This window comes from Syngnathus leptorhynchus, chromosome 2 (genome assembly GCF_054491065.1).
Source record: "Syngnathus leptorhynchus isolate UIUO chromosome 2, UIUO_Slep, whole genome shotgun sequence".
Lineage (NCBI taxonomy): Eukaryota > Metazoa > Chordata > Actinopteri > Syngnathiformes > Syngnathidae > Syngnathus > Syngnathus leptorhynchus.
The window spans coordinates 18742051-18755696 of NC_141196.1; the positions used below are offsets into that span (position 1 = coordinate 18742051).

Below are 13646 nucleotides of genomic sequence, written 5' to 3' on the forward strand. Positions count from 1 at the left end.
GACATGTGACTTCACCTTTTATTTGTATTTTACATCAACATTTTACATGCATCCACAGAAGAAAAGCATTTCAACTGATGACTGATATGAAAATGTGGCTTATTGTAGCTGGCATTTTATGTATGCCATTCCACTCACAAGTAACCTCACGCACAATCCTTTTGTCAGTTTATCTTCTTACCTACGCACATTTTATCAAAATTATAAAATAAGGCAACAGCATTATTTAAAAGCAAAACAAAAAAACAGACATCAAACGAGTACAGAAGCACAAAATAAAGCGATCATATTGACACAATGACATCTACTCTTAATTATAGTTTTATTTTTCTATGAAAAAAAGAAACAACTTAAAGTTTGGATCAAACTACACTTTCCTTTTGAGGTTCATTTGCGATTTTCCCTTTTCCTCCTTTGCTGTGTAATGCTAGTGGATAATAATAATAATAATAAACCAAAAAGTGGCGAGGTTGGTTTTTCTAAAAAATTCAAAAATCACAGGAGCGTCAGTCGTTTAGGTTGGGAGATGCACACTGAGTCACCTGGTAAAACAAAAAAGAAAGAAAAAAAACAAACAAAATGCTGAAATATTTTTGGGCTTAAACTGGATGTAATATAGGTGTAGCTTTTTACCTGCATGAGGCAGTGGCTGTCTTTACACCATCTCGTACTGGTTGTTGGTTATGTATCGAGACAAGCAGCAGGCCAGGAATATCCCAATGAGCTGAGCACAATTAAAAACACGCAAAAATACAGGTGTGTTCGATTGTTTTTATAATAAACATGTACTTCCGACAATTTGTACCTTGACTTACAAGTTTGTTATATCAAATCCATTTCCTCATTGAAATGAATTACAATGCCTCCCCAAACCCACATTTTCTTTTGTGTGTTTGACCTTTTCAATGAAGCGCTGCAAGTACATCAGCGACTGTAGCTCTCCTTCCCCATGTCCCAGGGCATTACAGTACCTTAATTACTCCATGTTGTTCTCTAAATTTCCCTGAAGTGTTTGAAATTTGTCTGCAACTCCAATTTTAGCTGATGACAATTACTAAATACCATCAAACAACAGCTCATAACTTGACAAACAAAAAAAAAGTAAGCCAGGGCACTCGTGAGTATAAATACCACTGTACTCATTTTATGGGGAGTGTCTACCAACTCCTTATCACATACCTGGAAAAAGGCAATTCCAAAGGAGATCCCAGCAATGATGCCCAGGTTGGATTCCATCACATTTGTCACCAGTAAGAAGCAACCCTGCACACAAGACAAATCATAGATTTATTCCTTATCCAACACAACCAAGAACGTCACGTCACGATTGCTTGGTAAAGCATCCATCGTCCATTTTCTATCACTATTGTTTTAAAGGGAAATTAGGTCCTAAAAATATTCATTTCTTAGATCTGTGTTGTTAAAAGTGAAGAACATTTGCAAGAAACATGAACCCAACCGACATGACTTGACTTCGCAGGCCACATCAATAAAATGCTGTTGAGAGCTGGATAAAGTCCCCTGGCCTTTACTTTTGAAAGCTGTGATCTAGAGTTTTTAAAGACCCAAAAATTAATGTTTTTCAAGACACACAGAGCACCTAGTGGAAGCCCATACATACAATGATGTGGAGAAAAGTTTGATACTAATTTGCTACTCTCCTATGCAACCACCAGCGGGCACAAGTGATTAAGGCCTGAAGACTGCACAAATCCTTGCGTAAAAAAACAAACAAACCATGAACACATCTTTTTAAGGTATCTTTAACATAGAAATGAACGTAAACAACAACAAAAAATCGCTAAAAGGGGGCGCTGCCCAAAAAAGTTTGCAAACTGACAGAAAGTGAATGGCGTGAGGTTCTGCTTGGCAGTCAATAGTCAGTGTTCCAACGCTCAGTCCGTTGTTCGCTTGTTGGATTAAAACAATAACACAATTTAGTCCAAATAGAAACTCACAGTGTTGTACACTTCGTTGCCAGCCTTGTCCAGGTCCTTGAGGGTCTCCGGAGAGCAGTTGGTGTCAACTTTGCAGCAACTGGCAGGAATGCCCTGGTCTTTGAAGTAGTCGGTTTCTGCCCAGTCCGTGTAGTTTTTCACACCACAGCATTGCAACTGTATTTACCCAAAACAACAAAGCAAACGAGTTACGGTCATTCCAAAATATCATATTTCTATGTTATTTTACATCACTGATTGTGTTCAAACAGACAAAGTAGTGAAGTCAATAATGTCTGTGTAAGAGCCATAGGATCAGTCAAATTGTGTGTTTAAATATTTACTACCCGATTTTTTTTTTTTTTTCTCCAAAGAGATTTATTTCGATGGGGAGGAAAAATTTCACGGCACACCGCTTAACAAAATGATACACAAAAAAGAGGATACACAGGTTATTTATGTATTTTCTGTAATCTAGTGGAATATTTGTTTGGTCTACATTTTATTAAATGTGGTTGGCACATAGCAAACAATGCCCCCCCTCACTTTTATTTGATAGAAAATAATTGCTCATCCAAAGAAGTGATATTGTCTGATTTCCTCTATGTGACTCACTCAATTAGAATCTTGATAATGGAAATGCTTGGTGGGCCAGATTAAAAACTCTACAACTACTTACAGTCCTTTGGATGGCATCCACAGCGGTTCTGCTTGTCTCAGTGCTGTTGTAGGACTTCACAGCATTTTTGTATGCAGTGCCTAATTTTTCCTTTATCTGCAAAAATCCAAACACAAAAAGGTCATTCCATAATAGTCTTCTGCTTTGTTTCATGTTGTGCTTTTGCCACCAATATCTCACCTCATGCCTGAAGATGAAGCCTGATATTCCGGCGACCAGCTCGGCCAGGAAGACCACAGTTAAGAACATGGCATACTGTACAAAGAGAGTGATTATGTGGAACATTAAAAGCAATGTGTTGGTTGGGTTAGGAATTGGGGGGGGGGGGGGGGGGGGTCTCCACTGACCAGTTTGAGCATCCATGGGCTGCCCCTGCATGTGGCAAAGCAGCCAAAAAGCCCGAATATGATGATGGCGGCGCCGGTGCCGATGAGAACGTACGGTGCGTTTGTGGTCTCATCGGAGGCTAGTGTGATGTACGCCTCTAGGTTGACCTTCCCCCACACGCCCACCGCCAGCAGGATCATGCCTGTGAACTGAGGAGGAGGAGCAACAGCCAATCAGCATCACCAAATTTGAATGGACCACTTTTTCCAGATCGAGTATGTGTACTTAATTGCCGATACTAAGACACAATACTTGACTGCCATTACATCTGGCAATTTATAAACGATTTTATCTCTTACATATTGACAGTAAGTACCGTACGTTCTATGTGGGAAAAAAACTTTTGATTCTAATTAACGTTAGGTTTGAAAAGTCTGTTTTAAGAATTCTAAGCGTTTTAATCAATATAAATGTTTAAAGTTGTTGGAGATTCTATCTTGAAAATTTTAACCAAATGCTGGTGGGTCTGGAACGTGATTAAAGAGAATCCACTACATTGAGAAATACTTCCAAAGTGATTCATTCCAACGCTTCCAACTCAGGGGCTGAAATGTCATCATTGTTATTGTCCATAAATCATGTGTGTGTGTGCATGTGGGTGTGTGTATGTGGGCGTGTGTATGTGTATGTGTGTGTTACTGGCTCCTATAAACAGAGAGGACAAATAAAAGCATTTTAGCGTGAACTTTGTGTTGGCTACAAATGGCTGACACAAAGATAAAAAGCAGCAGGGACAGCACTTAATCATTATCTTTAGTGTAAGTATGAGCGCAAAATATTCGAGTAGAGCTATGAAATTTATGATTGATAGGTTCTGTTTTTTAAAAGAAATATATATTCAAGTGTTTGTAAAATTATTTTTTCAATTGTTTTTAACTTTTCTTCTACTAATGTTAACTAACTGGACTAATTGGGTTAGAAGGGTAGAGCTATACCATCCATCCATTATCTAATGTAATTTAACAACTTAAAGCACGCTCATACTTAAGTCGCTTTATTTAAAGTTGCTTTATTTAAATGATCTGTAGTCATAGCCCAGGCGATGGCACTGACAAAAAGAGAAAACTTTATGAAAATTGTTTTGAGAAATGAACACGTTATCATCAATCCATCCATTTTCTGTACCGCTTGTCCCCTCGGGGGTCACGGGTGTGCTGGAGCCTATCCCAGCAATCATCAGGCAGTAGGTGGGGGACACCCTGAACCGGTTGCCAGCCAATCGCAGGGCACACAGAGACGAACAGCCACTTGCACTCGTACTAATGGGCAATTTGGATGTAGGAGGAAACCGAATTGCTCGGAGAAAACCCACGCAGGCATGCAAATTCCACACAGGGAGGGCCGGAGGTGGAATCAAACCCGCACCCTCTGAACTGTGAGTCGGACGTGTTAAGCAGTGCTCCGCTGTGCTGCTTACAAGTTATCATTTGTTTACAATATACTTGGATTGCCTTTGATGGAACGCCACCCCCACCGATATGGTCTATGCATGTCACATATTGCGTGCTGGCTCTTCTATTCATATCCATGGTTGTCCCTGATAAGGTCCCTGCGTCCTGCACTAAGGTGAACACCAAGTGTGGAAACTAAAAGGCCTTAACACTTGAGAACAACAACACTTTCAACTTTTTGGTGTCGCCAATTCATAGTGTACCCTCTTAACAAGGGCTAAAGCAATTTTGAAAAAAAATCTAATTGTGCTAAGGTCCCGCTCCCTCCAGATTGCGATTTAAATTTCTTTATGGTCTTCTTTTCAACTGTTTGAAACAGACCCAATTTGGATTTGGAAAAAAAATAATTTTTGGAAACTACGAAGGGTTCGGTGAATGTGCAAATGTTTTGTACCAAACGCAAGGTTGATATCATTGAGTTTGAACAAAATAAAAACAGTAGGACTTCGAATGTGTGAGTAGGCAGTGACGTCATTTCAAGTCTTATCTTTGATAAATCACCGGAGGCTGCGCTCGCAAATAACGGCAACAAAGTCCCCTGAGTTTATGGACGGGCATGAAGTAAAAGTTTATTTTGTTAACTTAACAACAACAAAAACGACCTTGTATTGACCATTTAATTAATGCGTGTTACCCTTTTTTTTTTTATCCCATTGTTGGTATTAGCTTCTCGCCCCCCCCCCCCCCCCCCTTTCTCCACATCGACATGGTCGCAGCTCACCCAGAAAATGAGACTGTAGGAGATGAGGAAAGTCTTCAGGCAGGTAATGACGGGCTTCGTCTGAAGCCGACGTGAAGGCGGTGACATGTTCGACTTCGTTCGTTTGTCCGTGAAGTAAAAAGAAAAAAAAGCTCACTTCAAAGGACGGCCCAGAGAAGAAAAAGTTGATGGGGGACGCGGGTTACGTCCGTCCTAGGAGAACTCAAGAGGGAAGTGACGTCTTTGTCCAGATTTACTTTTCCCATGGGAATCAGCGACAAAAATATAGAGTTAACTATTGATAAACTTGTAGATCACCACCCCCCGCGATCAGAATAAGATAATTGATTTGAATCATGGCAAACTAGATACATGTAATTTGAATTATAATCATGAAGAAAGGTGGGAATGGTTAAAAAAAAGCATCGTAAGAAATTCAGCCTAATTTTATTGAGATAATACTGCACTAACTACAAGAACAGCATAATTAACATAAAAAGCAACAAAAAAATATTAGCTAAGTGGAAAAGAAATATTTTTACTTCAAAGAAATGTATATTTTTTCCCCCTCCTTGAAAAAGTGTCAACAAGTCGTCATCGTTCGTCCTTTTTCTCTCCGACGATGCTTTCAAAATAAAGTGACAGGCAAGATCAATACTAGACAATACAAATTTAGTACAGTTTTATTCATGCATGTTTTGAGGAATTCTTTAGAAAAAGATACGTTCTAAAATCAATTCAATTGTATCATTAATGAAAATATCGCAACAAACATACTGGAAATGAGCAATCTTTCTGTATTTTATTATGAAAGTTCGCAAACTTTTTGTTGAAACTTTGCGACTGTCATAATCACTCGATTGAAACACAGTAATTCCGTAAATTATTGTGAGAAAATGTATATTTGACTATTAACGCACATAGAAGCATTAATTATTTTAAGAATCACTTTTTGTCTTATCGACGCGCTGGAACGTCATTGAGTGACACGAGACAACAGCCCCCTCTAGTGGATTTGTACTCGCCACTGAAGTAACAAGGAGCTTTTGGGCTGAGCACTCCCGAGAAGACAGAAAAGCTTATTTTTCAGCGGAAACAAATCAGTGGGGCTTTTTAAAATTCATTTGCGTGTCACTTGTCAAGGTTTTGCAAAGTGTGACATTGTTGGGAGTTAGACTCCAGCCAACGGGAAGCTGCGCACAACGTTTTTCCTCCCAGCAGTGTCATCCTTTTTCCCGTCCAAAGGTTTGACTATGATTCGACCACTGGTGTTCTTTTTGTTCTCTTTACTTCTCACAGGTGAGTCCGTGAAGCTCTCATGATGATAATAATGGATAGTTTACTTTTATGTCTATGAATAAGATCTAGCATTGTCTCCCTGCGATAAGTCAGTCAGATGTTTTTTTTTTTTTTGTGCGGTATTCAGTAATAAGATATGCATTAGATACAGATGTGGTTAATATTTAGACCTCACGCACACTTCAGGAAAACAACATTTGGGATTCCCCAGCATGTCATAATTAATTATAAATTAACCAGTGAAAATGATTACCCAAAAATGTTTTTTTCCCCAAGTATATACATATATCACTCCATTTTTTTTCCAATGTGTGAATGCTGGAATGTTATTAAGCTCCTGCTAAAGGAAGCTTGTGTGGCTGAGATTCTTCAGTATCATCTTTACTGTTTCTACAGCTCTTCCCATTTTAAAGAAGTTTGGTTAGTTTTTTTATGTTTCTTTTTTCCTTGTTCCAGCTGTGTGTGCCACCATAGAGGATGATAGCTATGATGTTGCAGAGGAAGATGATGACCATCTCGACTACATCAGTATGTATGGGAATAATGCATAGATGGGCCAGACTTATCTCTAAAGATCAAAATCACAGTATACCAGTATTATAATACACTAACAAAATACAAGTAGATGTGTTTATTACAAATGTGGGGCTCTTAGTCATTCCTAGAGTTAGGACGCACACCCACGGCGAGGTGTCTGTTCGGCAGGGCCACAGAGAACGGTAATGTTTTTAAGAGCAGGCTCAAGACCTACCTTTTTAGTTTAGCTTTTAGTGGATACTAATATTTTTTTATAAATATTGATTTGATATTAATATTATTAATATTACGTATTTTGGTCTGCCCTTTATTACACATACCGTGCATATGTTACAAATGTTCTTTCCATCAGAACTTAACTGGTGTCACTCTCCACGTCTCGTCAACGGGGAGCTGTCCTGCCATTCCCCACATGGTCCAGCATACCGGACCACCCAGGGCACCCGCTGCACCATGAGCTGCGATCGAGGCTATCGCCTGATCGGTCGGCGCTCCATCCAGTGCCTCGCCAACCGTCGCTGGTCAGGGATCGCCGGATGCCGGAGTGAGTGAAAGTTGCTGTTCACAAACATCACAGTTCGTCCCGGGGGGATAAAAAATATATTGGAGATTGTAGCTCTGTTTTCCTACAGGTTAAGATATGACAGTAATTACAAATGCCTTTTCTTACTGTAAAACATGTTTGATCTGAAACTGTCTTCTGCATACAGAAGAAACAAAAGAATTGACCTTCCCTTTCCAATATTATTGGAGGGAACTGTAGAATGGACACAATCATTCCATCAGAATATCAAGTTGATCTTGATTTTTTTCCTGCAGAGATGCGATGCAGTGTCTTGCCTCTCATTCCGCACGGCAGATACACGTGCACTCAGGGCTTTGTGGTGGACTCCAGATGTGACTTCACCTGCAGCCCCGGCTATCGCATTGAGGGGGAGTACACACGCACGTGTCAGCACGGGGGGTCCTGGAGCGGGGTAGAGCCCGTTTGCTCAGGTAAGCTTCAGAGGTGCTCGCACTCTGTGCTTAAAGTAGGGGTACAGATACTTAGTTAAAAAAAAGACTGGTTTGTAAGTGTTGAAGTACTGATAAATATGAAAATATCATGCATCAAGCCCTCAATTAATTGAACACATTAATTTTACTGTTTCCATTTTACGTTAAATATATTTTTACAGGAACCCTAATTACACAAGTAATAATTATAAGGAAACAAATTATTTGAAGTTATGTATTCAATTACCGTATTTTCCGGACTATAAGCCGCACCAAAAAAACCTAAAATTTTCTCAAAAGCCGACAGTGTGCCTTATAGTCCAGTGCGCCTTATATGTGGACCAATTTCCTAAATTTAAACTGGCCCGAAGTATTGTGTCATTAAATCAATCATAAGTGGCCCGCTGAAGACTATGAATCATGAATCAAAAAGACTATGGATCATTATTTTGTGGTTATAAAGTAATTTGTTGCGTCTGAAGTTGAAATAAAAAAGATAAAGTGGAGAATGATTTGATTTGGATAAAAAATCTGACATGATGCATTAATGGTGCGCCTTATAGTCCGGTGCGCCTTATATCAGGACCAAGTTTTAAAATAGGCCATTCATTGAAGGTGCGCCTTAAAGTCCTGTGCGCCTTATAATCCGGTAAATGCGGTAATAATTTCAGCTCTAGTTGAGTTTACCTCACTCTAGTCGCATTGTCATCGGTGGAGATTGAAAAAAAAAAGGCGCAATCCTATTTGGACAAAATCAGGAATAGAAATTACAGAATGCTGTTTTTAAACGTAAAGGCCTTTTCACACTGCAGAGTAGCAAACCATCAACACACTCATTTTTGTCGATGCGATACAAGGCTATGAGGATAGAATTACCTGCGGTCCACACCGATCAAAACCAAGCATTAAAAGTCTTAAAGGGTCCAGAGTCATTCTAAAATGAAATACAGTATATAAGTACTGATAACTGAAAATTCTGCTGAAGTACAGTCACCAGAAGTCACACGTTGAAACAAAACCGCAGTGATGAAGAATTTCCTTACATTTGATAGCTTCAATCTGCAGCCGTAAAATGGAGCTAAACTCGGTACATCTGCTTTGCTGACTTGCGTGTTTTTTTTTTTATTATTATTTTTTTCACAAGCACAGCTCTCTCGGGGCTCACTTTCACCAAAGTAAACATTTTTCCTCTCATGCTGCTAATGGAATCCAAAGCTGTGGTTTCTCCAGCTTCATGTTTCCTTAAAGTAGTGGTTCTGAAGCCAGGGATCCTAGACTATTGTTCTAACTAAATAAAGAATAAATACATTTACTCATCACATTGCTGTATTTGTTTTTCTACAATGAAAGATCTGTTTTCCATAAAATGTGTTGTGGGTCTCCAACTGTTTTCAGACACAGAACCTCCAAAGATCAAATGTCCGCTATCAAGAATCAAGGTGGCAGAACCTGGTAAACTGACTGCCAGAGTAACTTGGGATGCACCGGTTGCCACAGACACAGCTGATAAAACACTCGAGTATGTCTCAGTTTAACTTTAGGACCATTTTCTCGTTTCAAATGGAAAGACAAGTTCGACTTTCTTGTCTTTGTAGTGTGATTCTAGTTGGCCAGCAGCCCGGCACCGACTTTAACGAGGGAGCTAATATCATTCGCTACAAAGTGTACGATCAAGCCAGAAACAGAGCTGCCTGCAAATTTATCGTCCGTGTTGAAGGTGAGCAGATGTATCACTTGGAGCATGAATATGTCATTGAGATAGGTGACCAAAAGTTACATTATTTGTAGTGAGTTAATCATTTTTGACAAATTAAGCGTCATTGGATCTTTTTGGTGACTCAGTGGTTGTGAATCATTGAATGACACCACATGACTTTTTTTTCCCTCCCAGTGAGGAGGTGCGATGCCTTGTCTCCGCCTTTGCACGGTTCCCTCACCTGCTCCTCCGATGCCACCAACTACGGCGCCGTCTGCGAGTACGACTGCGATGGCGGGTACGAGCGCAGAGGCGTGTCCAGTCGGGTTTGTCAGCTAGACGGCAGCTGGAGTGACGACCCTGTGGAGTGCGTTCGTGAGTACGAAATACAAACTAGTGGGAATTATTACATTTAGAAATAGCATCCAAGTGGTTCCACAAAATCAAGTCATCTGGATCAAGATTATATTTTTTGGGGGTAGATTTATAGTCTTCTTAAAGTCTTGATTTTATTTTGTGCAACACCTTGACAAAATATATATATATTTTTTTTTAAATACAATTCATTATAGCATTTTTTTTTTGGTCAATATTAGCCCTGGGTTATGAAACCTTTTAGCCGATGTGGCTAAACATTATAAAAATCTCATAGACACAACCTGCCTGTAATTATCTTTGTTGTAAGTGTTGAATAAAAAGACGTTGTTTTATTCATTAAATAGGTTTTGACTCAACGGGGCGATTATGTTGAAGAATTTTTTTCTGCCAAATATTCGAATCAGGATTGACCCTAATCAGTGACCCCATTTAAATATATGGGTCATTTGAATAAAGAAATAGCCACTGGTAGAAAGCAGACAAAATACGTATGTCGTCTCACTGTGATTTGTGTCTTGTAGCCATGGAGATCCAGTCAGATGTGAAAACAGCGTCGGCTCTGCTACGTCAATTTTTCCAGAAGAGGCGACTTCTCATCCTGTCTGCGCCCGACATAGCCGACTCAGACTACCAGCTGCAGAACGTCATGATACAAGTGAGGAGAACTTTTAATAATTTGAAAGCCCCCCCCACAAAGGCGGTCAAGAATCTCTCTGCTTTGGTCCCACCCCCAGAAAGCAGAATGCGGATTACAACTGCGCCGCGTGACGCTCATCGAGCTGCTGGACTCGCCCCCGCGTGAGATAGGACGTATCAAGGATCACAACTTGACCTCGCTAGTTGTTGAGGAACTGAGGTGATGTTGAGAGAAATTTCAAGTGATTTCCACCAACTCTTGACTCGGGAAGTGCCGTCACACTCAAACGCTGATACACAATACAAATAGGTTGTTAATCGTCGAGGTGTCCCAGTCTTGACATTCACCAATTGAACAAAACTCATTGTCAGTGCCCGGCCCGTCCAGTTCAGACATCAGCAAATCACCCCATTAGTTATTGCACTGAACTTGTTTTATCAACATTTACATATATACAAAGACAGACTTACTAGTAAGTTACATAATTCTGTAACAGAGCAACTCTGAACAGAATCACACCAGACAAACAAGTAGAGGGGAAAAAAAAAAAAAATATATACATACATACATACATACATACATACATACATATATATATATATATATATATATATATATATATATATATATATATATGCTGGATTTTCCAACGGGCAGTCCAATTTGTGTAAAGGCTCAGTTTTCCAAACTGGAAAATGCATTTCATTGAGTTCCCTCACAAGTCACGCTCGCACACATGAATCCCACATCTGACTCAGCGCATTCTACCACCTAATAGGGGATCTCAACTGGATTTTAATGATTTCCCCAAACAGGCTCACATTCCGAATCTCCAGGCAATACTTCAACATGGTGCTGGTGAACAAGCTCGGGCAAGATCAGGTGCGCTTCATCACCCCCATGGCGTCCGAGGAGCTCTTCTCCTACATTGACACCTTGCTGGACGAAGAGGAGAGGGAGAAGCTGGAGCGCCACAGGCACCTTTGCGAGTCATAAAATGAAGACTAAACAGAGTGAGAGAGGGACAAGGTGACATGATAAGGGCCAAGAAAGCCCAGACGGACGCAGGAGGAAAGGTGCACAAACCTCCCCACGCTTGAGTGTTTCTGATCACCAGTAGAGCCTACTTGAAAAAACCAATGGAGCACAAAACACATTGTTGCGCGCACGCACACACGTTTGTGCTCCATTGTTTTTCCACACACCAAACTAATATATATATATATATATATATATATATATATATTAGAAACATAGTACAGTAAAAGTAACACTACATTTAGTTACCTTCATCAGTAATTGTACTTGTCAAAGTAGTTTCATAGCCACACACTTTTTCTTTTTTTTAAATTTAGAGCATTTTGTTAAGAAACAGTTTAACATTGAGTTACATTCCTATTAATCTACAATTGCTCACGTTATAGTTGGCCAGAGACCTAGGTTTTGGGCACTGCCACATAGAGTCATCAATCCGTTAGAACTAACAGGTATTTATGATCACATGCAAAGGGTCTGAGGCTGTGCACAAAAGCAACGTTTTCATGTGAAAATTCCATGGAAAGTCATAACTTCATTAAAAACAAAGAATTGCTTTTTAATTGCTGCTTTAAATTGATGTTCTTAATGCATCGTGGTTGGGTGTGATACAATGATGTAAAATGAAACAATCTGTAATTTTAAATCAATATTTATTGTTAGAAGAGCATAGTCGAGGCAACTTTGAGGTAACCGTGGAAGTAAAAAATGTCATCTGCAACAAAGACTTCATAAACCCTCTACAAATACATTTGCTAAGACAGTGACAAATCTATAAAACATTTCAAAAACAACAATTTATTGTACATGGATGTATATCTCAATATAATTTGTGTTGACACCATCATGACTGATGCCATTTCTGTGCTGTGTAGCTGTAACCAAGTGTGAGTGTTTCTAAATTAACTCCATCATTTGAGCATTCTTTGGCACATTATTCATCAAAACTTGAGCCATCCCTCTCCTTGGCCCTCCATTAAAGAACCAGGTGTCCTCATTTGCCCTTCTTTTTCATGGTGGTGCGCAAGGGAAGGGTGCCCTCTGCCCAAGAGTCTGGGTACTGCATCATTTTCTGCCACAGACTGACCTCTTCTGCAACTGAATCCATCTCCACTTCCTCATTTCCAATCTTGACAGTGCCTAAAATGGAACACATTACTGCATTTTAAGACCATACTAAAATTTCACCAGCACCCCAAACTTTTTTTTTAAAGTACTGTAGTGTGTGTATATATAGGTGCTTCTCAATAAAGTGAATAATGTAGAAATGTTTTTGCCTGGCGTCAATTCCCATGATTTAACAGGGAAATTATATTGAAATGCCGTCACAGGATGGGAGCAAAGCACCACAAGAAGCTCAACTCACCTGAGCATAGTTACTTGGCATAGAGATGACACTTGTCAAACACTTAGGTCTTCTTTTCAGATTGAAATAAATGGTAATGCCTTAATCCCCTCCGAGACCCCCCCCCCCCCCCTTCCCGACACACACACTGTCTGATTTAAAAAAAAAAGGTAAAATAGCAATATTTATAAATTCTATAATGTTAAGCATTATAAATATTTGAAAATCAGATATTGTAAGTGAATCGAGCACTCTAAAATTGTCCTTTGGTGTGATCGTGTGAATTATTGTTTCAGAAAATGGATGGATGGATTCAAAACAAGAGTGATTACACGATTAAAACAATATAAACAATTAAACTGTTTATCATTGTGTATAATGATTTAAGGCTGTACATTTCAACTATCCATTGCTCCTAAAACGTCAATTGACTATGTTAACGGAGTATGTCAACTGCGTTCTGCACTGTTTGCTGGCATTAAGATAAACACTTTCCGAAGGCAAAGTTACGTAGTTGTTTGAAATACACAAAGTGTAATTCTCTTTGCTTTATGTTAAGTTTGACAGTC

The 13646-nt window shown here is 39.5% G+C and overlaps 3 protein-coding genes across 13 annotated transcripts in view; 1 reads left to right on the forward strand and 2 right to left on the reverse strand.

Moving 5' to 3' along the window:
* On the reverse strand, window positions 1-10709 carry tspan6 (tetraspanin 6). Of its 3 annotated transcripts, XM_085932382.1 has the most exons (10): window positions 10563-10709; window positions 9924-10042; window positions 5176-7548; window positions 2964-3152; window positions 2797-2871; window positions 2617-2712; window positions 1959-2114; window positions 1180-1263; window positions 634-724; window positions 1-542 (listed from the first exon to the last, which is right to left on the reverse strand). In XM_085932382.1, the coding sequence occupies exons 3-9, from the start codon at window positions 5260-5262 to the stop codon at window positions 656-658; spliced, it is 756 nt and encodes a 251-aa protein (XP_085788508.1). In that variant the 5' UTR covers window positions 5263-7548; window positions 9924-10042; window positions 10563-10709; the 3' UTR covers window positions 1-542; window positions 634-655. The 3 variants fall into 3 exon arrangements, with proteins under 3 accessions (XP_085788508.1, XP_085788516.1, XP_085788500.1); XM_085932390.1 differs by having other exon boundaries at window positions 638-724; window positions 5176-10042; XM_085932374.1 differs by having other exon boundaries at window positions 5176-10042.
* Window positions 5189-13014, forward strand: srpx2 (sushi-repeat containing protein X-linked 2). Its single transcript, XM_085932361.1, has 10 exons — window positions 5189-6453; window positions 6910-6981; window positions 7343-7534; window positions 7810-7986; window positions 9382-9505; window positions 9582-9703; window positions 9878-10057; window positions 10582-10715; window positions 10795-10916; window positions 11513-13014. The coding sequence occupies exons 1-10, from the start codon at window positions 6408-6410 to the stop codon at window positions 11691-11693; spliced, it is 1350 nt and encodes a 449-aa protein (XP_085788487.1). The 5' UTR covers window positions 5189-6407; the 3' UTR covers window positions 11694-13014.
* The window catches only part of LOC147061137 (synaptotagmin-like protein 4), a 16033-nt gene continuing 14755 nt past the window's right edge, over window positions 12369-13646 (reverse strand). For all 9 annotated transcript variants that reach the window (XM_085932329.1, XM_085932310.1, XM_085932292.1 and 6 more), the window contains one exon: window positions 12369-12872. In XM_085932329.1, coding sequence (XP_085788455.1) covers window positions 12727-12872 — 146 coding nt within the window. In that variant the 3' untranslated portion in view covers window positions 12369-12726. The remainder of the gene's footprint in view (window positions 12873-13646) is intronic.

Excerpts from the sequence above, each read along its gene's own strand:
- tspan6 (XM_085932382.1), bottom strand. The coding sequence starts at position 5,262 with ATGTCACCGCCTTCACGTCGGCTTCAGACGAAGCCCGTCATTACCTGC. Across the intron at positions 2,115-2,616 it reads TGGATGCCATCCAAAGGACT|TTGCAATGCTGTGGTGTGAA; the intron begins GTAAGTAGTTGT and ends GGGTAAATACAG. Across the intron at positions 725-1,179 it reads TTGGAATTGCCTTTTTCCAG|CTCATTGGGATATTCCTGGC; the intron begins GTATGTGATAAG and ends AATTGTGCTCAG.
- srpx2 (XM_085932361.1), top strand. The coding sequence starts at position 6,408 with ATGATTCGACCACTGGTGTTCTTTTTGTTCTCTTTACTTCTCACAG. Across the intron at positions 6,982-7,342 it reads TGACCATCTCGACTACATCA|AACTTAACTGGTGTCACTCT; the intron begins GTATGTATGGGA and ends TCTTTCCATCAG. Across the intron at positions 10,716-10,794 it reads TGCAGAACGTCATGATACAA|AAAGCAGAATGCGGATTACA; the intron begins GTGAGGAGAACT and ends TCCCACCCCCAG.